Source organism: Loxodonta africana, chromosome 2, assembly GCF_030014295.1.
Source record: "Loxodonta africana isolate mLoxAfr1 chromosome 2, mLoxAfr1.hap2, whole genome shotgun sequence".
In the NCBI taxonomy this organism is placed as follows: Eukaryota; Metazoa; Chordata; class Mammalia; order Proboscidea; family Elephantidae; genus Loxodonta; species Loxodonta africana.
The window spans coordinates 49,745,354-49,771,373 of record NC_087343.1 but is presented as its reverse complement, the minus strand read 5'-3'; the positions used below and the strand labels follow the sequence as shown (position 1 = coordinate 49,771,373).

Sequence of the window (26,020 nt, the reverse complement as noted above, 5' to 3'; positions counted from 1 at the left end):
GATGTACATCGGCTGGGAATCTAACCCAGGTCTCCAGCATGAAAAAGGCCAGAATTCTACCACTGAACCACTACTGCCCACTAGAGAGAGTTTAAGGAATCATTTAAAAAGATCAGTTCGCCAAGAAGATACAACCAGGGCAAAGACTAGTAGAGTAAGGTAAGTGAAGTGAATCGTGCAAGTGCAGGGTCACATTCTGTTTTTATTTAAAATTGTAGTATTTTATTCATCACGGATTTTTAGGCATTAATTTTTACTCTAAAAATACTATATTAAGATATTTATCTCGATTACTGAGGTTTTCGGTGTCCTCTTAAATTTTGCACCCTAGGCAAGTGCCTTTACTTCCCTCGCTCTAATCTCCACCTCGGATCAGTAAAGTACTTGTGTGCATCTCAAAACATAACCTCAAGAGATATATGACAAAACTGGACAGAATTATAAGAAAAAATGGACATAAAGCCCCTAATAGTAGCAGATTTTAACATACTTGCATCAGAAACCGAAACATCAAACAGTAGAGGGAGAAGATGTACACAACACAGCCAGCTTGCAGGGTAGCCCACGGTGGGCCAGGCCTGGTTCTGGGCGCCGCCGGCCACCCGGCAGCGGCGATCACGCGCGTCCGCTCAGCGTCCACAGGACAGAGGCTGGCCTCCTGCTTGGTCTACGAAAGCCGGGACCACCCTCAAATCGCCGGGAAGGGAGCTACGCCGACCGGCGTCCATGAGCATGTGGGCAGCCCGGCCGCCAGGCGCTAGTTCTTGCTTTACTTGGGCCTGTTCTTCGAGCCTGTCCTCTCCCAGACTGCGCTGCACGAAAAGCCCGTAACTGAGAGAAGCCCCGCCTGGCCTTGCTGGGTGCCAAGGAGGCTGCAAGCACGCGCGCGGAGGCCAGAAGCGTAGCAGGATATAGCCCAGGTATGCGATGCTGAGCACCACCCGCTTCTTGCTGCCGCCTCGCAGCACTACTTGTCTTCCTTGCGGCCGGGCTTCGCTCCGGTTCCTGCGCTGGGTGTGCCGCTGCCAGTTGTTCCTGCTGGGTCGGAGCCATGACTGCGACTGTGTGGAGTGCTACAGCCGTAAAGCGCCGCGATGTCGTGCTTTCTTCTTTTTATTTTTCTGAATACTTTGGGTTTCTTCTGGTTTTCCTTTTCTAGGTTCTTTAGTTAAAATAGTTGGGGTTCACCCCCCACTTTCTTTAATTTTAGTTTCATTTGTATATCAAAAAATAATACAGGCTGCTTTGACATGTATATTTCAGTACATCCCAGGTTTGTTTATTTATTTGGTCAAGTCAACTTTTTACAGGTGTATAACTTATTGATGTAGAAACCAAAAAAAAACCAGTTGCTGTGGATTGGATTTGGACTCCTAGCAATCCTATTGACATACAGGGACAGCGAAAAAGGGGAAGGCTCTCGAGGAGATGGATTGGCACAGTGGCTACAGCAGTGAGCTCAAGCATAACAATGATTTTGAGGATGGAATCGGACTGGGCGTGTTTCATTCTGTTGTACATGGGGTCACTGTGAGTTGCAACCAACTCAACAGTACCTAACAACAACTTATTGACAGTAATTATAGTAACTGGCTGTGCAACCCTACCCTTAATCAATGTGACGTGGAACCTTAAGAGACAAAGAACATAGGAAGCAGAGAAGAGAGAGACTTCATGACCCCAAGAATGAAGAACCAGGAGGGAAGTATGTCCTTTGGACCTGGGGTCCCTGTGCTGAGAAGTTCCTAGACCAGGGGAAGATTGATGACAAGGACCTTCCCCCAAAGCCAACAAGGAGAGAAAGCCTTCTCTTGGAGCTGCGCCCTGAATTTGGACTTCTAGCCTCCCAAACTGTGAAAGAATAAATTTCTATTTGTCTGTAGCCCATGAGTTGGGAGCATTTTTAAGTTTCTAAACAAATAATGTTTTTACATTTATAAATACACTTTTTTAAAAAATAATTTTTATTGTGCTTTAAGTGAAAGTTTACAAATCAAGTCAGTCTCTCACACAAAAACCCATATACACCTTGCTACACACTCCCAATTACTCTCCCCCTAATGAGACAGCCTGCTTTCTCCCTCCACTCTCTCTTTTCGTGTCCTTTTCGCCAGCTTCTAACCCCCTCCACCCTCTCATCTCCCCTCCAGACAGGAGATGCCAACATAGTCTCAAGTGTCCACCTGATCCAAGAAGCTCACTCCTCACCAGCATCCCTCTCCAACCCACTGTCCAGTCCAATCCATGTCTGAAGAGTTGGCTTCAGAAATGGTTCCTGTCCTGGGGCAACGGAAGGTCTGGGGGCCGTGACCACCGGAGTCCTTCCAGTCTCAGTCAGACCATTAAGTCTGGTCTTATATAAATACACTTTTTATTATTATTGAGATCTAAACTCTTAAACTGTTCCTTTGCACAAGAATCCCTCTTCAAACACAACTATGTAAGAATAAAAAAGAGAGTGGTAACTATAGACAGTAAAAGAATGTTGTGCAACTGTGAAAATAGTTTAGATATCACAGATAAAAGAGGCAATTTCTTTAAAAGCTACTTTCTCAAAGTTGACTTAAAAAGATAGAGAAAATCTAAATAAGCCAACAACCATTAAAGAAATTAAATGAGTTAAACATCTTTCTTTCAAACAAACACAAGTCCTAAGTGGTTTTAGAGGTTTTACCAAACATTGGAAGAGCTGATAATCCTTATCTTATACAAACTATCTCAAAGAACAGAAAAGGCCACCCAATGCGTTGCTGAAATTAATATAATCTCACTACTCAAAACATGCAAGGGTGATATTGAGGGGGAATATATAGATTAATCTCATTTATAAAAAGAGATGCAAAAGTCCAGCAGTATATAAAATATTCAGCAGCATATAAAATATTAATACATTATGACCAAGTATGGTTTTTCATAGGAATCAAGAAAAAAAAGAATATTAATCTACCACATTAAATTTAAAAGTATTTATTGAGTTAGGCACTGTTCTAGGCATTGAAGAAAGTAACAGATTAAAGGGAAAAAGTCTTATTATTAGTTGCTATTTGCAGGATTTTTAAAAAGTAAATTCAACTCTCATTTAAGAAATACGTATATAAAAAATGAAGCATAGAATAGGGCAAGAAAAACAGCTATCATCCCTACTATTCAACAGCATGTTGGAGCCTCTAGCCAATATGATAGGATTAGGAAAAGAAGTGCTGTACAAGAATTGAGAAGGAAGAGATGAAAATAGCTATTTACCTAGAAAACCAATGAATATTTACCCCAAACTAAAAGAGCTCAGCATAAAACAACCAATATCATTTTTATATATCAAAAATAACTAAGAGAAAACTTCTACAACTTAACTACAAAAAGACAACCCAGTCAAAAATGGGCAAAGGACAAAAGCAGAATCTTCACCAAATGGATATTCAAGTAGACAAAAAGCACATGAGAAGATGCTTATTGTCATTAATCATTACTGAAGAAAAAAAAAACCAAACCTGTGCCGTCGAGTCAATTCCAACTTATAGCGACCCTATGAGTCTCATTAGCCATTAATCTGTTGCTGTTGAGCCTACTCTGACTCATAGCAACCCTATAGGACAGAGTAGAACTGCCCCATAGAGTTTCCAAGGAGCACTTTGTGGATTTGAACTGCCGACCGTTTGGTTAGCAGCCATAGCGCTTAACCAGTAGGCCACCAGGGTTTCCCATTAGCCATTAGAGACATGCAAATCAAAACTATAATAAGATTCACCTACTAGAATGTCAATTAAAAAAAAAAAGGGACAGAAAAAAAAGAAAATAACATGTTGACCAGAATGTGGGGAGGTCAAAACCCTTATCCGCTGATGGTGGAAATGTAAAATGGTACAACTGTTGTGGAAAACAGTATGGACATTCTCAAAAATTAGAAAAAAAACACTACTGTATGACCCAGCAATTCCACTCCTAGGTATATACCCTAGGGACCTAAAAGTAGTGACATTAACAGGCATATGTACATTGATGTTCATTGCAGCACTATTCACAATAGCAAAAAGGTGGAAACAACCCAAGTACCCATCAACAGATAAGTGGACAAACAAAATGTGGCATATCCATACAATGGAATGCTACTCAGCCTTAAAGAAAGATGAAGTCCTGATACATACTACAACACAGATGAACCTTGGAGACATTATGCTGAATGAAATAAGTCAATCACAAAAGGACAAATATTGTATGGTCTCACCTACATAAAATGACAAGAATAGGCGAATATATAAAGACCAGTGGTTAAGAGGGGCAGGAGAGGGGAGAGAAAGAGGGGGATTATTCTCAAGGAATGTTTGTCTGTGCTGATGGGAAACTTGGCATTGACTAAGGGTAATGGTTACACAACTTGACTAATGTAACTGATATCATTAAGCTGTGCACCGGAAAAAATGGCAAATAGAGTATTATATATAACTTTACAACAACAGCAGTCAGGTACAACTAAACACCTCATGGGATCCGATTTCATGGTTCCAAGGTTTAGGGTCTTGGTTTCATGAGTCATTCCAATCAAACGGCCTAATCAACTGGTCTTTCAAGTTTCTATTCTACCTCCTAGTTCACTGAGTAGTACCCAGGTCTTACAAACTTGCAAGAGGCCACCCAAGATAAAGCAATTGGTCTCTATTCATTTGGTGCAGAGGGGCCTGGGTGGCACAGCGATTAAGAGCTCTGCTGCTAACTGAAAGGCAGGTGGTTGGAACCCACCAGCCGTGCCAAGGGAGAAGGTTGTGGCAATTTGCTTCTGTAAAGATTACAGCCTTGGAAACCCTATAGAGAAGTCCTCCTTTGTCCTATAGGGTCACTAGGAGTCGGAATCAACTCAATGGCAACAGATTCTCCTGGTGCAGCAGAGAAAGAAGGAGACTAAGGAATAGGCGGAGGGACCAGACTGCTGGTCTAATTGCCTCCATTGAACCACTACCTCCTTTGCCATGAGACCAGAAGAAATGGATGGTGCCTGGCTACCATTACTGAACTTTTTGATCAAGAATCATACAGCTGAATCCTGATCAAAAAGAGGAAAACATGGAACAGAACTTCAAATTCTTACGGTAAGTAGACTTACCGGATCCATTGAGACTGGGGGAAGCCCCGAATCTATTGCCCGGAAATAATCTTTAAACTTTGAACTGAAACTATCCCACGAGTCATCTTTAAACTAAACAACAATTTAGCTCAACCAATAAAGAATATTTGCCTTAAGCGCTGTGCTCTTTTAAAGAATTATCTATATGAGATCAAATTGACAACCAAAAAGCCAAAACCAAACCCTTTGCCACTGAGTCGATTCCAACTCATAGCAACCCCATAGGACAGAGTAGAACTGCCCCATAGGACAGAGTAGAACTGCCCCATAGGGTTTCCAAGGAGCACCTGGTGGATTCAATCTGCCGACCTTCTGGTTAGCAGCTATAGCACTTAACCACACCACCACCAGGGTTTCCAAATTGACAACAGTAACTCTAAAACACGAATGAGAACATTAGGGGTAGAGAGTCTAAGTAAATGGTGGGGAAACAATATGGGCCGAGATAGTGAGAATGGTGACACAACGTGAAGTCTTTATCCAATGTTACTGAACTGCACATGTAAAAATCGTATGCGTGTACGTTTGGCTGGTGCGCGGTGCAGTACCCCCGCGCACCGGGACCTGGGTCCGACTAGGAGAGCTCTTCGTCCGGGGAGAAGGGGGAGCTGCCGGAAAGGGGGCCGCCCCCTCGCCCGTCACGCACTGCAGTTCGTGGGGAGCCTGGTGCTAAACCATTGCTAGAGGACCTGCGTGTGAAAGCTGGACAATGAATAAGGAAGACGGAAGAAGAATTGATGCCTTTGAATTGTGGTCTTGCCAAGAATATTGAATATACCACGGACTGCCAGAAGGACGAATAAATCCATCTTGGAAGAAGTACAACCAGAATGCTCCTTAGAAGCAAGGATGGCCAGACTGTGTCTTACATACTTTGGTCATGTTGTCAGGAGAAGGACATCATGCTTGGCAGAGGACAGGATCAGCGGAAAAGAGGAAGACCCTCAATGAGGTGGACTGACACAGTGGCTGCAACAATGGGTTGAAACATAACAACCATTGTAAGGATGGTGCAGGACCGGGCAGTGTTTTGTTCCGTTGAGCATAGGGTCACTATAAGTCGGAACCGACTCGATGGCACCTAACAGCAACAACATTTGGTTGTGTGTATTTTCATAAAAAAAAATAACTAATAGAAAAATATTTTCAAAAAAGATACTATTCACAGTGGCACAAAACCTATGCTTCCTAGAATAGATCTAAGGTAAGATATACAACAATAATTTTATAATTTTTAAAAGAGACCTACAGCTCTGTTTACAATAGCAAAAAGCTGGAAGCAACCAAAGTGTCCATCAACGGATGAATGGTTAAATAAATTGTGGTATATTCACACAATGGAATACTACGCATCGATAAAGAACAGTGACGAATCTGTGAAACATTTCATAACATGGAGGAATCTGGAAGGCATTATGCTGAGCGAAATGAGTCAGAGGCAAAAGGACAAATATTGTATAAGACCACTATTATAAGATCTTGAGAAATAGTATAAACTGAGAAGAACATATACTTTTGTGGTTAAGAGGAGGGGAGGGAGGGAGGGTGGGAGAGGGTTTTTTACAGATTAGTTAGTAGATAAGAACGCTTTAGGTGAAGGGAAGGACGATACTCAATACATGGAAGGTCAGCTCAACTGGACTGGACCAAAAGCAAAGATGTTTCCGGGATAAACTGAATGCTTCAAAGGTCAGCAGAGCAAGGGCGGGGGTTTGGGGACCATGGATTAAGGGGACTTCTAAGTCAATTGGCAAAATAATTCTATTATGAAAACATTCTGCATCCCACTTTGAAATGTGGAGTCTGGGGTCTTAAATGCTAACAAGCAGCCATCTAAGATGCATCAATTGGTCTCAACCCACCTGGATCAAAGGAGAACGAAGAACACCAAGATCACACGATAACTTATGAGCCCAAGAGACAGAAAGGGCCACATGAACCAGAGACTTACATCATCCTGAGATCAGAAGAACTAGTTGGTGCCCGGCCACAACTGATGACTGCCCTGACAGGGAGCACAACAGAGAGCCCCTGAGGGAGCAGGAGATCAGTGGGATGCAGACCCAAATTCTCACAAAAAGACCATACTTGATGGTCTGACTGAGACTAGAGGAATCCCAGCGGTCATGGTCCCCAAACCTTCTGTTGGCCCAGGACAGGAACCATTCCCGAAGACAACTCATCAGACATGGAAGGGACTGGACAGTGGGTAGGAGAGAGATGCTGATGAAGAGTGAGCTATTTGTATCAGGTGGACACTTGAGACTGTGTTGGCATCTCCTGTCTGGAGGGGGGATGGGAAGGTAGAGAGGGTTGGAAGCTGGCAAAATTGTCACGAAAGGAGAGACTGGAAGGGCTGACTCATTAGGGGGAGAGCAAGTGGGAGTATGGAGTAAGGTGTATATAAACTTATATGTGACAGACTGACTTGATTTGTAAACATTCACTTGAAGCTCAATAAAAATTAAAAAAAAAAAAAAATAGAAGACCTGAATAGCTGCAAAGATATTCCATATGTATGAATGGGAAAGCGTAATATTTTTCGGAAGTCCAATTTTCCAAAATTTAGTAATAAATTTGGTGTAATCGTCAAAGATTTTTGCAGAACTTTTCAAACTGATTGTATAAATCATATAAAGGGTGAAGGGTGAAGAACAGACAGCCAAGACAAGTTTGAAGAATTAGTTGGGTGGGGTGACTTGTCGTACCAGGTATAAAGATTTATTTAAAAGTAACCTTAATTGAGACAGTGTGGAATTGATACAGGGATAGATCAAAAGAGCAATGGAATAGAAGAGATAGCCTAGAAACAAACCTATGTGTATCAGAAACTTGGAGGGTATTACAGTGAGGTCCCCTAAGGAGCCCTTCTGGTACCGCTGCTAATGGAAAGGTTGGTGGTTTAAATCCACCAGCTGGAGGAGAAAGATGTAGCAGTCTGCTTTTGTAAAGATTACAGCCTTGGAAACTCTATGGGGGCAGTTCTATGTCCTACAGGGTCAACTTGGTTTGGTTTTTGTGTTTACAGTGAGGTCCCTAAAGCAAATATTTTGCACTCAACTGCTAACCTAAAGGTTGACATTTCGAACCCATCTAAGGGTGCCACAGAAGATAGGTCCAGCAATTTGCTTTCATTAAGATTGTTGTTGGTTCCTGTTGAGTAGATTCTGATTCATGGAGACCCCGTATGTGCAGAGTAGAACTGCATTCCATAGGGTTTTCAAGGCTGTGACCTTTCAGAAGCAGATCACCAAGCTGTCTTCAAGGTGTCTCTGGGTGGGTTTGAACTGCCAACCTTTTGGCACCACCCAGGACTCCCCATTAAGATTACAGCCAAGAAAACCCTATGCAACAGGTCTACTCTGTAACACATAGAGTTGCCATGAATCAGAATCAACTCCAGGGTAACTAACAACATCAACACACATCAGTGAGAGGTCCCTGGGTCGTGTAAATGGTTTGCATTCTACTCCTAACTTAAAGGTTAGCTATTCAAACCCACCCAGTGACTCCACGGAGTAAAAGCCTGGTGATTGTGCCCAGTCGTACTCTAATACATGGGGTCACCATGTGCCTTAGTTAGCTAGTGCTGCTATAACGGAAATACAAGTAGATGGCTTTAACAAAGGGAAGTTTGTTCTTTGACAGTAAAGTAGGCTAAAAGTCCAAATTTAGGGTGTCAACTGCAGGGGAAGACTTTCTCTGTTGGCTCTGGAGGAAGGTCTCTGTCCTCAATCTTCCCTGGTGGAGGGGATGCCTTTGCTCCTGGCACTGCTTTCTTGATGGTATGAGGCCCCCCCATCTCTCTGCTCGCTTTTCTCTTTTATATCTCAAGAGATTGCCTCAAGACAGAAGCCAATCTTGTAGGTTGAGTCCTGCCTCCTAATACAACAGCTGCCCATCCTCCCTAATTAACATTATAGAGGGAGGATTTACAACATATAGGAAAATCACACAATAACGGGAATCATGCCCCAGCCCAATCGATGCACACGTTTTTGGGGAGACATAATTCGATCCATGACACCATGACTCAGAATCAACTTGATGGCACCTTTTTTTTTTTTTTTTTAACCCATCAGTGAGGCAGGGAGGTTCTTTTGCAGGGAAACAGAACAATCCTGCCAACAAGCATTAACACATTACAAGCATGTAAAGCACAAAAGTGGCTATGAAGTTAGGACAAAACCTCACACATTTTATACAGCAAAGCAGTAAAGAACAGTAACTTTTCTTATGTCCTCAAGAGACAAAAGGGCTGCACCTTATGACAGCCCTATACATCTCATGAGAGATCCTGAGCTAACTCTGGAGGTGTGTTTTAATATATCTAGAGGTTGTTTGGTTTGTGACTTTGGGTATATCGTTACATTATAAAAACTGTAGCCTAGGCTTAATCCCTAGAGGGATTAATTTATATTCCAAAGGTTAGAGTAAGGATTCGGGTTCACTATGTCTCTGAAGAAACTCTCTAAGAAAGGGTGGAAATGGAAAATGGTTTCGTTGCCCTTTGTAAATGGAGGAGACTATTTTCATTTACCTTTGCAGTCCTGAGGCTGTAGTTAGTTATCCTATGGGGAAAAGTTAAATTTCTGACTTACACCATACATAAAATAAATTGCAGAAGTAAAAAACTAAACTTTTAACATAAAATATTATTTTTATGGCTTCTAGCTAGGGAAGCATTTACTAAATAAGACATAAAAGGGAAACTACAAAAAAAATTTAAACAAAGTTAAATAGATAAGCAACCAAGGGGGAGAAATATTTTTCTAATAACTGACAAATGATTTGTATCCGAAATATTGTATGAGTTTCTATAAGTAAATGAGAAAAAAACCTGTAAAAAATTGACAAAAATAGGAATTGGAAGAGGAATTCAAAGACGAAATTTGAATGGTCAATAAGTCACTAATACTCATTGCCATCGAGTCAATTTCCCAATAGGCAGAGCAGAACCGCCCCATAGAGTTTCCAAGGAGTGGCTGGTGTATATGAACTTCTGACCTTTCGGTTAGCAACCGTACCTCTTAACCACTGTGGCACCAGGGCTCCATAACTTACTAATAAAAAAAAAATTTTTTTTTTTTTTTAGGGGAACACAAATTAAGCCACGTTGAGATAACATTTCAACCTCATCAGACTGGCAAAGGGTTTTAATTGACATCGTGAAATGTTGAGGATGTGCAGAAATGGAGCTCTCATTTACTGCAGATATGAGTGTAAATTGGTATAGTCACTTTGGAGAGCAATTTGCCAGTATCAAATATAGTTGAAAATCCTACATCTAGCAATTCCATACATACATCTATACTCCTAGAGCAGCGGTTCTCCAAGTGTGTTCCAAGACCAGTAGTATCAGCATAACCAGGGAAATTGTTAGATATGCAAATTTTCTGGAATAACCTTAGACATATTGAATCAGAAACCTGAGGTGCAGGAGGGAATTGACAGCAATCTGTAGTTTAACAAAAACTCCAAATGAATCTGGTGGTCCTTAAAGTTTGAGAACCACTGCCCTGGAGAAATTCTCACACAAGCCCCAAGGATATGTATAGAAGAGTAATCAAAGCATTGTTAGTTGCCGAGTTGGCTTCAGCAAAACACAGCCCAGTGGTTTAAAAAAGTATCACACTGCCTGTATTCAAATTCCTGGCCCTTTGGTCTCAGGAAGGTTATGTAACTTTTCTGTACGTTAGTTACTCATCTGTAAAATTGGGGATGAACATAGTATCTTCTGCATATAGTTGCAGTGAGAATTAAATGAATTAATTCACACGCAAAACCAAAAACAAACCCCAAATTCGTTGCTGTGAGTTGGTTCCAATTCATAGCAACCCTATAGGACAAAGTAGAACTGCTCCATAGAGTTTCCAAAGAGCAGCTGGTGGATTCAAACTGCCGACCCTTTGGTCAGCAGAGGTAATCTTAACCACTGCACCACCAGGGCTCCAATTCACATATAGCCATTACAAAAATGTCTGGCACAGAGTAAGCACTCAATAAATGTTACTTCTTATTATCATTAGGATGTTCACTGCAGTATTACTTGTAACAACAAATATCAGCAACAAATTTCTTAAAAATAAGACTAAAAGCAAATATGGAAAAGGATTAAATTTAGTAAATTTTGGGTGGTAGAGATATGTGTGTATGTATTATTCTGAGTACTTTTTTGTGTTTGAGATTATTTCACAAGAAAAGGACAATATTAGAAAATTTATCAATTATCTATTCACACTGAGATTCCTACAGATGTGTGTAAATGTATGTCTTAGTTATCTAATGCTGCTATAACAGAAATACCACAAGTGGATGCTTTTAACAAAAAGAATTTATTCTGTCGAAGTCTAAGACACTAGAAGTCCGAATTCAGGGTGCCAGCTTCAGGGGAAGGCTTACTGTCTCTGTCAGCTTTGGGGGAAGGTCCTTGTCATCAATCTTCTCTGTTCAAGGAGCTTCTCAGCCAAGGGACCCTGGGTCCAAAGGATGCACTATTCTCCTGGCTCTTATTTCTTGATGGTATGAGGTCCCCATGTCTCTCTGCTCACTTCTGTCTTTTTTATCTCAAAAGAGATGGACTTAAGACCCATCCTAATGTTGTAGATTGAGTCCTGCCTCATTAACATAACTGTCTCTAGTCCCACCTCATTAACATCGCAGAGGCAGGATTTACAACACATAGGAAAATCACATCAGAAGACAAAATGGTGGACAATCACACAATACTGGGAATCATGGACTAGCCAAGTTGACACACATTTTAGGGGGACACAATTCAATCCGTAACGGTGTTGTCATGTCCTGATCATGTCTCAATTAAAAATGTTTTTATAGAAAGAGGTTACTGAAAATATAAGGTTATCTGGTCCCAACATACTTTTCCTTGTACAATTTGTGTTAATAAATTCTATCTTTCAATCAAATTTGTATACCAAAACCAAACCAAGCCTGTTGCCATCAAGTCAATTCCATCTCATAGCGGCCCTACAGGACAGAGTAGAACTGCCACATAGAGTTTCCAAGGAGCTGCTGGTGGATTCAAACTGCCAACCTTTTAGTTAGCAGCTGAGCCCTTAATCACTGTGCAACCAGGGCTCCAAATTTGTATAAGTTCTATCTTTTTCCACCATTGTGCCTTTATATCTACTGTTTCCTCTGTTTACTGTGCTATTCAAATTCTATCCATTTTTCAAGCCCCCAGCTCAAAAACCAACTCTCTGATAAAGATGTGCTGGGTCTCTATGTTATGATTTATCTCTTCTGCCTTTCAGTGTTCCAGACACTCATCCTATTTCTCATATAGTCCTTGACACATTCCGTCTTATGTTAGAGATGTTTTTCCCCCTACTATATTTTACTCTTATTATAGAAAGAAATCACCATATATAATGGAGCAAAGTTTGATACCATTCCAAAAATGTCAAAGCAAACTGATTGAAATATGTGTTGACATCAGTGCACCGAATATACACATCAGATGCCACCCATGGAACCAGTATGGCCTGAACTTCACTAGCCAGTAAATGGAAATAAAGAATTTCTGAGTCCCCACCTTCATACCTAGTAGGAATTATAGGTTTTTCCCAGGATTTCCCAAACCAAATATTTTTGATAATTCTCAAATTGAATCCCATAGAAGGACATTTTTTTCACTAAGAGTAGGGGTAGGGTGGGTGGTAGGGTAGGGTAGGGTAGGGTAGGGTAGGGTAGGGTAGGGTAGGGTAGGGAAGGTGGTCTCTCATGCCATAAGAGTCCCTACCTGCATCTGGTATGGTGCCTCTGCTGAGCAGCTGCTGTCGATCCACTCACTAGCCACTGGTAGTTATGGACATCTTCCAGAGTACTAATCTTACTTAGTGGCTGCTTCTCAGGCCAGCAGGGAAATGTATCTGCTACTCTCAAAAATCACCTTTCAGAGAGAATTCCCCTAGTAGAGCTGTTGGGATGCAGCTGACACATTCTAGTTGTCCTTCTAAAAGCAGGCAGGTATGTCTAGGAGGGAACTAGAGAAGGCACTAGGGGGGATCAAGTAAAGCTTCATAAAAACCAAAAAATCCAAACCCGTTGCCATCGAGTCAACTCTGACTCATAGCGACTCTGTAATGAACCTCAAATCCCTGCTCTTTTATGCTGCTGGCAGCTCCTGCTTTATCAGACCTGCTCTGTCAGACTTCTTTCTTATTTGCAATAAATTTCATGTATTTCCTCCCTGTGGGGATTCCCTACTCCACCAAACAGGTCTGTGTTTATGTGAGCTCCAATTTTGGAACAAAAACAGGTTATTTTCCTTGGAATTTCTGACTTAACACAATGATGGCAGCAAGGGTGATCTTTGTGGGAAGGCTTTAGACTTCCTCATCTCTTATGACGCCCACGCATCTGTCACTTTGTCCTACTGTGGGGGCTTGTGTGTTGCTGTGATACTGGAAGCTATGCCACCAGTATTCACATACTAGCAGGGTCACCCATGGAGGACAGTTTTCAGCTGAGCTTTCAGACTAAGACAGACTAGGAGGAAGGACTCGGTGGTCTACTTCTGGAAAGAATTATCCAGTGAAAACCTTATGAATAGCAGAGGAACATTGTCTGATATGGTGCTGGAAGATGAGCCCCTCAGGTTGGAAGGCACTCAAAATGCGACTGGGGAAGAGCTGCCTCCTCAAAGTAGAGCTAACCTTAATGACGTGGTTGGAGTCCATCAAAAAGAATATTTCACGATCTATCCTGAAGTACAAAGCTGTTAGTGATAGGATAATATCCATACGCCTACAAGGAAGACCAGTTAATACGACTCTTATTCAAATTTATGCACCAACCAATAAGGCCAAAGATGAAGAATTTCAAAGATTTTTACCAACTTCTGCAGTCTGAAATTGATTGAACATGCAATCAGGATGCACTGATAATTACTGGTGATTGGAATGTGAAAGTTGGAAACAGAGAAGGATCAGTATGCCGGAGATCACACGATTGAATTTTGCAAGACCAACGACTTCATTGCAAATACATTTTTTCACCAACATAAATGGCAACTATGCACATGGGCCTCACCAGATGGGATACACAGCAATCAAATGGACTACATCTGTGGAAAGAGATGATGGAAAAGCTCAATATCATGAGTTAGAACAAGGCCAGAGGCTGACTAAAGATCAGACCATCAATTATTCATATTCAAGTTGAAACTGAAGAAAATTAGAGTAAGTCCACTAGAGCCAAAGTATGACCTTGAGCATATCCCACCTGAATTTAGAGACCATCTCAAGAATAGATTTCACATATTGAACACCAGTGACTGAAGACCAGACAAGTTGTAGAATAACATCAAGGACATCATACATGAAGAAAGCAAGAGGTCATTAAAAAGACAGTAGAGAAAGAAAAGACCTAAATGGATGTCAGAAGAGACTCTGAAACTTGCTCTTGAACATCAAGTAGCTAAAGCGAAAAGAAAACATGATGAAGTAAAAGAGCTGAATGGAAGATTTCAAAGGGCGACTCAAAAAGACAAAGTAGAGTATTATGATGACATGTGCAAAGACCTGGAGATAGAAAACCAAAAGGGAAGAATACGCTCAGCATTTCTCAAGCTGAAAGAACTGGAGAAATAATTCAAGCCTCGAGTTGTGGTATTGAAGGATTCTACGGGGAAAATATTAAATGACGCAGGAAGCATCAAAAGAAGATGAAAGGAATACACAGAGCCACAATACCAAAAAGAATTGGTCGACATTTAACCATTTCAGGAGGTAACATATGATCAGGAACCGGTGGTACTGAAGGAAGAAGTCCAAGCTGCATTGAAGGCATTGGGGATAAACAAAGCTCCAGGAACTTATGGAATACCAATTGAGATGTTTCAACAATCAGATGCAGTTCTCAAAGTGCTCAATAATCTATACCAAGAAATTTGGAAGACAGCTACCTGTCCAACCAACTGGAAGAGATTCATATTTGTGCCTATGCCCAAGAATGGTGATCCAGCTGAATGTGGAAATTATCAAACAATATCATTAATACCACATGCAAGCAAAATTTTGCTGAAGATCATTGGAAAGTGGCTGCAGAAGTATATTGACAGAGAACTGCCAGAAATTCAAGCCAGATTTAGAAGAGGACGTGGAACCAGGAATATCATTGCCGGTGTCAGGTGGATCCTGGTTGAAAGCAGAGAATACCAGAAGGATGTTTACCTGTGTTTTATTGACTATGCAAAGGCATTTGTGTGGATCAGAACAAATAATGGACAGCATTGTGAAGAATGGAAATTCCGGAACACTTAAGTGTGTTCATGAGGAATCTGTACATGGATCAAGAGGCAGTCATTCAAACAGAAGGAGGGGATACTGCATGGTTTAAAGTCAGGAAAGGTGTACGTCAGGGTTGTATCCTTTCATAATACCTATTCAATCTGTATGCTGAGCAAATAATCGAGAAGCTGGGCTATATGAAGAAGAACAGGGCATCAGGATTAGAGGAAGACTCATTAACAACCTGCGTTATGCAGATGACACACCCTTCCTCGCTGAAAGTGAGGAGGACTTGAAGCACTTACTGATGACGATCAAAGACCACAGCCTTCAGTATGGATTGCACCTCAATATAAAGAAAACCAAAATCCTCACAACTGGACCAATGAGCAACATCATGATAAACAGAGAAAAGATTGAAGTTGTCAAGGATTTCATTTTACTTGGATCCACAATCAACAGCCACAGAAGCAGCAGTCAAGAAATCAAAAGATGAATCGCACTGGGCAAATCTGCTGCAAAGGGCCTCTTCAAAGTGTTGAAGAGCAAAGATGTCACCTTGAAGACTAACGTGTGCCTGACCCAAGCCATGATATATTCAATCGTATCATTTACACGGGAAAGCTGGACAACGAATAAGAAAGACTGAAGAAGAATTGATGCTTTTGAACTGTGGTGTTGGTGAAAAATATTGAGTATATCATGGACTACCAAAAGAACAAACAAATCTGAGTCTGTCTTGGAAGAAGTACAACCAGAATGCTCTTTAGAAGCAAGGTTGGCAAGACTACGTACTACATAAGCCTTACATACTTTGGACATGTTGTCAGGAGGGATCAGTCCCTGGAGAAGTACGTCATGCTTGGTAAAGCAGAGGGTCAGTGAAAAAGAGGAAGACCCTCAAAGAGATGGAATGACACAGTGACTGCAACGATGGGCACAAGCATAGCAACAATCGTGAGGATGGCGCAGGACCGGGCAGCGTTTCGTTCTGTTGTGCGTAGAGTCGCTATGAGTCAGAACTGAATCGACAGCAGCTAACACCAACAACAACAATCTCTTATGAACTTGTCTTCCCCCAACTATATGCGTAATAAACATAAAAACGCACAAGGAAAGCATTTACATAGTAAGTACATGTAAATGTACTTTTTTTCAGCCTTGTTGCCACCCCACAATCCCTCCTATGTGGAAATTCTGGAGTCATCATTGAAATCAGAGGATGTGGCTGATTATTTTTTAAAAACCAAAATATTCTTACAGACGTTTTCACCAGAGAACCTCTAGAGGGCAATATTATCTAATAAAATTTTACCATTGCCCCTATCAACTCTGGCAACTGGTACTGGTTCTAGTTCCAAATAACCTGTTTGCTTTTTTCATTGCCTAACCCCTTGTGCTCTTTTTCTTCAAAGGGTTCCATCTTTCCTGGTCTTTTACATTTCCAACTGTCTCAGGAGGGCACCAGCTGCATCTGCCAACATGAAATAAATGCTAGCCAGCCTCTTGTCTTTCTTTCTTTTCTTTTTTTTAACATTCTCTGTTCTTTTTATGTGGAAACCCCGGTGGCATAATGGTTAAGAGCTACGGCTGTTAACCAAAAGGTTGGCAGTTTAAATCCAGCAGGTGCTCCTTGGAAACCGTATGGGGCAGTTCTACTCCATCCTATAAAAAAAAATAGGGTCACTATAAGTCAGAATAGACTGGACGGCAACTGGTTTGGTTTTTGTTTTTGTTTTTTGTTTTGTTTCTTTCCTTAGTACAACTGCAGAGGCCTGCCTACAAGATGTCAGTTTTCTTTCTTTCTTTTCTTTTTTTCTTTTTACTGTGCTTTAGATGAAGGTTTACAGAGCAAATTAGTTTCTCATTAGACAATTAATACACATTGTTTTGTGACATTGCTTGCCAACCCCACAATGTGTCAACACTCTCCCCTTATCAATCTTGGGTTCCCCGTTTTCATTCTTCCAGCTTTTCTTTCCCCTCATGCCTTGTGTGCCATTTTAGTCTTATATGGTTGAGCTAGGTGTATTATTGTTTGTTTTATGAGCCTCTCTAATCTTTAGCTCAAGGGTGAACTGCCTCTTGCCTTTTGGTAGGTAATCTGATTTAGGTCAGGTGATTTACAGATGAACCCATCCTAAATTTCTATTTGAGAAATGGAAGCCAGTTTGCTAAGTACGTAGGATCCTCAAACAACTGGTTAACATTTGCCTAGTAATTGTTGGGTGTTTTTCTGGTTTAAAACTATTGGTTGAGTTGGAAATCAATAAACCCAGATAACTCAAATTCCTAAGCACATAGGCTTGCCTATGATTCTTAATTCCCACAATGCTTCTGAAAGTCCATTTCGTATTTTATAATTGTTTAGGTTACAACTGATAGCAGTGATCTGAGTACTAGCTCCTTGAAGCTAGTGACCATTCATCATTTTACCCCCAGGTTCTAGCATTAAAAAAACCAAACCTATTGCTGTCAGTTCGATTCTGACCCATGGCGACTCCATGTATTAAAGAGTAGAACTGCTCCATAGGATTTTCTTGGTTGTAATCTTCGTATAAACAGATTGCCAGGCCTTTCTTTTTCAGACCACAGGGTGGGTTCAAACTGCCAACCTTTAGGTTAGTAGTCAAGTGCAAACCATGTGCACTGGTTGTAGCGTAGTAATTCATATACAGTAAGATAAGCGAATGGATTGAAGAAAAGATGAATGAACCCAAAACCTTGTTTGGGATATTAAACCGTTCAACTTGGAGAATAGGCAACACAACTAAAAGAAGAAACAGTTCATTTTAGGAAATTAATTGTCTTAATTATCTAGTGCTGCTACAACAGAAACACCACAAGTAGATGGCTTTAACAAAGAGAAATTTATTCTCTCGCAGTCTAGGAGGATAGAAGTCCAAATTCAGGGTGCCAGCTCCAGGGGAAGGCTTTTCTCCCTCTGTCAGCTCTGGGAGAAGGTCCTTGTCATCAGTCTTCCTGGACTGAGGAGCTTCTCAGCACAGGGATCCCGGGTCTAAAGGAGGCAAAATTCTCCTGGCTCTTGTTCCTTGGTGGTATGAGGTCCCCATGTCTCTCTGCTCACTTCTCTCTTTTATATCTCAAAAGAGATTGACTTACCACAACCTTATCTTGTAGACTGAAAACTGCCTCATTAACATAACTGCCTCTAATGCTGCCTCATTAACATCATAGAGGTAGGATTTATAACACATAGGAAAATCACATCAGGTGAAAAAATGGTGGACAATCACACAATACTGGGAATCATGGCCTAGCCAAGTTGACACATGTTTTGAGGGGGACACAATTCAATCCATAACATTCTACCGTTTGGCCCTCCAAAATTCATGTCCTTGGCCATCATATCATAGCAAAAGTCTTAAATCAGTTCCAAGTGCAAAATTCAAAAATTCTTCTTCATCTGTGAAATTAGAATACGAGTTATCTGCTTCCAAAGTAGAATGGTGGAACAGGCACAAGACAGACATTTCTGTTACAAATGGGAGAAACTGGAAGAAAAGAAGGGATAACAGGCACCAAGGGAGTCAGCAGAACACATTGCATTAGCCCTTAAGTTTTGAAAATAATCCTCTGTTCTCTGAGACTATTCAGACAGTGGCCCTGTCCTTCAGGCTCTAGGTGTTGGCCACATGCTTCAGACTCTGAGCGGAAGTCTCTCAGCCCTGGGCTTCAGTTCCACCTTCCAGGCCCACCAGAATGGCAGTTCTGCTCCCTCACATTTGGGCAGCCCCATTCTCCTAGTCCATCTGAGTGGTGAGTCCACCTTTTGAGACCCTAGAGGTTGTGGCCCTACTCTTTGAGGTTGTGGCCCTACTCTTTGAGGTTGTGGCCCTACTCTTTGAGGCTGAGGCAGCTCTGCTTCCTGTGTTCCTTATCTCTTGAGCTTCTGCTTCCTGGTTCCTTGGCCTCTCAGCCCCTAAGACTAACTATCTGCTTTTGCCCTGCTGGAGCAAGTGTTCCAAAGCTCTTTAGCTCCACCGATAAGTGCCTGGAGGCAATCCACTCTGCCAGTAAACTTCAGCCAGAAGGCACTCAGCTCTCTTGCTCCATGCGTCAGCAAGCCTAGCTCCACCAACAAGTACCCAGAGGCACCCCATTCTGCCAGCAAGCCTCCTGTCTGAAGGCATCCTGTTCTCTCACTCCATGAGTCAGCAAGTCTAGCCTGCCAGTTCCCTGCCACTGCGGTCTCACACTGTCTTCAGTGTTACAACTCTCTGTCTCCTTGGCCTAGGAGGTTCTCAGCACAGGGACCCTGGATCCAAAGGTTGAGCTCCACTCCTGGATCTTCTTGGTGGTAGTATAAAGAAAGAATGCTGAAAGAACTAATTGAACATTATGCTTCAATGTCTATATTCTATTACAGATGTCAATCTCTGGGATAGCCTCCCTTTAAGCCTAGTGAGATGGCAAAACCAACCAATACCCTACAAGGGTTCCATGCACCTTATTTTTATTAGTAGGTTATCTAATCCCTTTAGTGGGCCACAAACACCTTAGTTGCATAGCATCACCCAATCATTTTGTAGAAGTTACAAGACCATGGCTAGAAGGCCCATATAATAACAATTCACTGCACTGCATACGCAGAAGAATTAAAAGCAGGGGTTCAAATAGATACCAATGTTCATTGCAGCACTGTTCACAATAGCCAAAAGGTGCAAACAACCTAAAGTCCATTAATAGATGAATACCTAAACAAAATGTGATAGACACATACAATGGGATATTATTCAGCCACGAAAAGAAATGAAGTTCTGATACATACTATAAAATGGATGAGCCTTGAAAATATTACACTAAGTGAAGTAAGTCAGACACAAAAGGACAAATATTGTATGATCCCACAGATATGAAATATCTAGAATAAACAAATGCACACAGACGGAAAGTGGATTAGTTATTGGGACTGAGGAGGAACAATGGGGACTTATTTCTTAATGGGTACAGAGATTCTGTGTGGGCCAATGACAATACTTTGGATATAAATAGTAGTGATGGTTGCACATTGTGAATATAATTAATTCCACTGAAGTAGACACTTAAAATTGGAAGTACACTCAACTTTCATGGTGTATATATTTTACTACAATTCAGAAATGCATGGTTTAGAATTTATTGAAGTCATACATTTTTGTAATTGGATTTATGTAAATATACAATTAATATATTGTCATGAATTAAATTACATCCCCCCCAAAATGTGTGTATCTATTTGGCTGAGCCATGATTCCCAGTATTGTGTGGTTGTCCTCCATTTTGTGATTATAATTTTATGTTAAAGAGGATTAGGGTAGGATTGTAGCACCCTTGCTATACTAAGGTTGCATCCCTGATCCAGTGTAAAGGGAGTTTCTCTGGGGTGTGGCCTGTACCACCTTTTATCTTACAAGGGATAAAATGAAAGGGAAGCAAGCAGAGAGTTGGGGACCTCATACCACCAAGAAAGAAGCACCGGGAGCAGAGTGTGTCCTTTGGACCCAGGGTTCCTTCCAGGAGAAGCTCCTAGTCCTCGGGAATATTGACGAGAAGGACCTTCCTCCAGAGCCCACAGAAAAGATAAAGCCTTCTCCTGGAGCTGATGCCCTGAATTTGGACTTCTAGCCTAATAGACTGTGAGAAAATAAATTTCTGTTCGTTAAAGCCGTCCACTTGTGATATTTCTGTTATAGCAGCACTAGATGACTCAGACATACAAAAAAATATATATGTTAGGGATATTTGTATGTATAATCTAATTTCCTGAGAATTAAAAAAAAAAAATCAAGCTAGGGTTGAAGTTAGGTTTTTATTGATCTGTATCTGAAACTGAGATTCTATTCCAAATGGAGCCGTGTGGTCTATTCAGTGCAAGTTGGGGCAGGAGAGGAAGGTGAAAGGCTTTCTTTCTGGAAGGAAAGCACTCCAGTTAACTTTTTTTTTATTAATATTTTATTGAGTTTAAGGTGAAAGTTTACACAGCAAATTAGGTTCCCATCTAACAATTTTTACACAAATTGGATTGGTTACATTTTTCACAATGTGTCATTATTCTCATTCCTTCCATTCTGGTTGTACCATTTCCGGCACTCTAGTTTCCCTGTCCCCTTACATTCTCATCTTTGCTTTAGAGTAATTTTTGACCATTTAATCTTCTAAGAAACTTATTTACTCATGACATTATTTTATAAGCTAATCTCAAAAAGGAAACCCTGGTGGGGTAGTGCTTAAGTGCTATGGCTGCTAACCAAAGGGTCGGCAGTTCAAATCAGCCAGGTGCTCCTTGGAAACTCTGTGCAGCAGTTCTACTCTGTCCTACAGGGTCGCTATGAGTCGGAATCAACTCAATGGCACTGGGTGGGTTTTTTAATCTCAAAAAATAAATATTAAGCAAAATAAATGTTTAGCTAAAAGATGACCTCAAAGGATAATTTCAGTTTAAGGTTTAAAGTATATCACAGGGCAATAGCCTCAGGAAGTCCTCTAGCCTCAACCAGCCCAGTAAGACCGGACTTTTTAAGAATTTGAATTCTGTTCCACATTTATCTCCCGTTATATCAGGATCCATCTATTGTGGTCCTGATCAGAACAGTTGGTAGCTGGGCACCATCTAATTCTTCCGGTCTCATGGTAGATGAAGCCATGAGCTCCAGTTAACTTAACAAATATCCTACTCAGAGTGCTGGGACTAGGGTCCCAGACCAACCTGGCCCTTGATGAAGTAGATCCCCAGAGTCAAGGCATTCTCTCTAGGCCCTGGGACTGGAAATGGCCTGAGGTCAACCCTGAGCTTCCTGTTCCAATACTGACAAAAATCGTTCCAGGTTACACTTGCCCCAGTCTAAGACACCAGGTTCTGCAGATTTGACCTCAGACTGTGTGAGATACATTACCAAACAAGCATTCTGTTCTTCTATCCTAGTCCTCAGAGCATGCAGTTCCTTCCTTCTGGTTGGAATGTGCCACTGCATTTCTCAAACAGGTGAATTCTGACTCCTTCTTTAAAACTGAATCCAAACTTTATGTCCTCTGATGCCTACCTTAGCTCCCCTAGATAGAGTTAATTTCTCTATCTTCTGTTCTCTAGAGGAATTGATTCAGATCTCTGTAGCACTATATCCTTCCAAGAAATTTTGAAGTTTTAAAAAAATCACAAATAAAGGCATGCTAGTTGAAAATTTTCCTTCCCTCTCTAGAAGTAATTGCTGCTTATAAATTTGAGAATCTATATTTTCATACACTTTCCTTTTTTTTTTTTTTTTACGTATGCATGTATAGTCTTAGAAAAATAGAATCATTTATGGTTCTTGTACAGCAACTTGCTTTTTTCACTTAATAAATTGTGGACAAATTCATATATGTTAGCATATACAGAGCTACTTTATCTTTTATGCCATTTGGATGTACCATTATTTAACTACTTACAAACAGTTAAGCACTCGACTATTAATTGAAAGGCTGGCGGTTTGAACCGCCCCCACCCCCACACACCCAGAGGCACCTCTGAAGACAGGCCTGGCAATCCACAAATGGATGGCTTTAGCAAATAGAAATTTATTCTCTTACAGTTTAGGAGGCTAGAAGTCTGAATTCAGGGCCAGAGCTCCAAGGGAAGGCTTTCCCTTTCTGTTGGTTTTGGGGGAAAGTCCTTGTCATCAATTTTCTCTAAGTGTAGGAGCTTCTCAGTACAGGATGCGTGCACCCCTGGCTCTTCTTGCTTGGTGGTAATGAGGTCTCGCTGTCTCTCTGCTGGATTCTCTCTTTTATATCTCAAAAGAGATTGATTCAAGATACAACCTAATCTTGTAGATTGAGTCCTGCCTCATAAACGTAACTGCCTTTAATCCTGGCTCATTAACATCATAGAGATAGGATTTACAACACATAGGAAAATCACATCACATGACAAAATGGTGGACAATCATGCAATTTTGGAAATCACGGCCTAGCCAAGTTGACACACATTTTAGGGGGACACAATTCAATCCATAACAGGTGGTGTCTAGTGTTTTACTACTGTGAAAAGCCACGCACATTTTCTTATCACTTGTGAGTCATTCTGAAGCATAGAATTCTGGAAGTAGAATTATAGTGGGCCAATGGGGTTGTGTCCTAAGCATTTGGTTCTAAATCTGTCTCCTCCACTACAGCCTCTTGGGGACAGAGACATTGTTTTGTTTATTTTTGCAACATTGTAATTGCTCAATAAATGCTTGTTGAATAAGTGAATAAACAAAAACTTTGATGCCAGAGAGTGAATCACATATACATTCTTAATCTCATATTCAGCTCCTTTTCTGCTCCAAAGTTGTGACGAGGTTTGATGACTCTTTAACAGGGTGGAAACCCCAGGCTCTTATTTGGTATGGCTTGTATTGGCCAATAAACGAGAGAATGAGGTGGGAGAACAAAAAGGCACCTTTATTTCATTGTACAAGGAAATGGAGTGACTCGGTGGTTACTGCTGCCAACACTGCTTGCTAAGGGCAGGCAGGCAGGTGACTTTTAAAGGGGTTTACAAGTAGGGAGTTCATGTAAGTTAAGGTCAGCAACATTCTTAATCATACTATGCAGGTACAATGGGGTTTACATGTCACCTCCAAGCAAACTATAGAGTCGCTGTGAGTAGGAATCAACTCCGATGGCAGTGGGTTTGGTTTTTTGGTTTCTCCAAACAAAACCCAAACAACCCAGTGCCATCAAGTCGATTCCGACTCATAGCGACCCTATAGGACAGAGTAGAAAAAGCAGGATTCAAATAGAAGGGCGACGGGGCGGGGAGCCCAGCAAAGAAAACAATTTTGCAATACAGCACTGTAGGGGAGGAAGTCAGGTAAAGATTACAGCACTGTGGGGGTTCTGTCTCAATTCCATGAGGTCAAGGCATGGGTACAGAGAGCTTTCCCTATCCCAAGGTCAGGGATAGCTCTATTGCTTAGAGCTGACACTACAGAAGAGTCCAACCATTTCTTTTGACCCCTAATTCACGGACTAACTGCGTTATGAGGCTGCTACCTGCAGCCACTGTTGTGCTGTAATTTCTAAAAAGATATTTATTCACTACCCACTTTGTAAGGAGCCCTTTGTAAGGCACCCTAGTAACACAGTGGTTAAGAGTTCAGCTGCTAACCAAAAGGTTGGCTATTGAAACCCACCAGTCCCTGCACAGGAAAAAGATGTGGCAATCTGCTTCCATGAAGATTACAGCCTTGGAAACACTATGGGGCTCAACAGCAATGAGTTTGGTTTTTACCCACTTGGTGATATGGGAAGCATAGAAGAGTACTGTGTGTACATGGCACGTAGCAATTTGTGGTATACACGTTAGTATAGGAATAACAGTCCCTTCTTATTTGCGTTGTTCTCATCTCCTTACATTTGGATAACATAAACCAAAAAAAACCAAACCCACTGCAGTCGAGTTGATTCCGACTCATAGTAACCCTACAGAACAGAGTAGAACTGCCCCATGGAGTTTCCAAGGAGCGCCTGGCAGATTTGAACTGCCAATCTCTTGGTCAGCAGCTGTAGCACTTAACCACTACACCACCAGGGTTTCCTTGGATAACATAAGCTCCTCCTAATTTGACCTCTTGCCCCAGTCACTCCACACTTTATATCACTGCAAAGTGAATTTTCCTAAAACCCTTCTCCTTTCTCAAATTTTTAGTGGTCCCCATTTCATAAAATGAGTCCCTGGGTGGCACAATAAGTCTTCAGGTACTAGCTAAAAGGTTGCCTGGTCTGGCTGGTCAAACCCATCCAAATGTGACTGGTGATCTGCTTCCAAAAGGTCACAGCCTTGAAAACTCTACAGGGCAGTTCTACTCTGCAGTCAGGAGGTCACCATGAGTCAGAATTGACTCAAGGGCAACTAACAAAGCAAACCTCCTCAGGCTGACACTCAAGGCTTCAGTGGTGTGACCTCAGTCTATCTTATGAATAGATCTCCCATCACTCACCTTCCTAGATCCTCAATTCAGATAATAGTCTGAACCTAAATGTGCCTTGGGCTTTCCTGTCTCAGAACTCTAACCAAACCAAACCAAACCCAATGCCATTGAGTCGATTCCAACTCAAAGCAACTCTATAGGACAGAGTATAAGTGCCCCATAGAGTTTCCAAGGAGCACCTGGCGGATTCAAACTGCCGACCCTTGGGTTAGCAGCCATAGCACTTAACCACTACGCCACCAGGGTTTCCATAGTCTGAACAAATATCTCCATTTCTCTCCACCCATCCAAATCTTTCAGTCAGCCAGGGCCTTCCCAGCTGGAAAACTTTCAAATCTGCTCCGGGGGCCTGTTACCTATCTCTTCAGAACAGGGTGGGACACTCTGTTGACTTCACTCCTTTGGCCTTTGTTAAGTCAGTTTTGTAATCCTACTGACATCATGACCTGGCGCTATTCTTAATCTCTTCAGCTTTTTTATGTCTGTAGGCTTGCTGTTGTTAGGTGCCCTGGAGTTGGTTCCGACTCAGAGAGACCCTGAGTACAAACACTGCTGCGTCCTTTGCCATCTTCACAATTGTTATGCTTGAGCCCATTGCTGCAGCTACTGTATCAATCTTAAGGTTTATCTCTCCCAAATTCGGTGTAAATTCCGGAAAGGTAGAGGATGTGTCCTGTCCAAGATCGACCAGTGTT

The 26,020-nt window shown here is 41.5% G+C and overlaps 1 protein-coding gene across 1 annotated transcript in view; it reads left to right on the top strand.

Annotated features, from left to right (window-relative positions):
• Positions 1-927: 927 nt before the first annotated feature.
• CCL28 (C-C motif chemokine ligand 28) overlaps positions 928-26,020 on the top strand; it is a 38,045-nt gene continuing 12,952 nt past the window's right edge. Inside the window, exon 1 of the mRNA XM_023545646.2 lies at positions 928-1,081. Within this exon, the coding sequence (XP_023401414.1) occupies positions 928-1,081 (154 nt within the window). The remainder of the gene's footprint in view (positions 1,082-26,020) is intronic.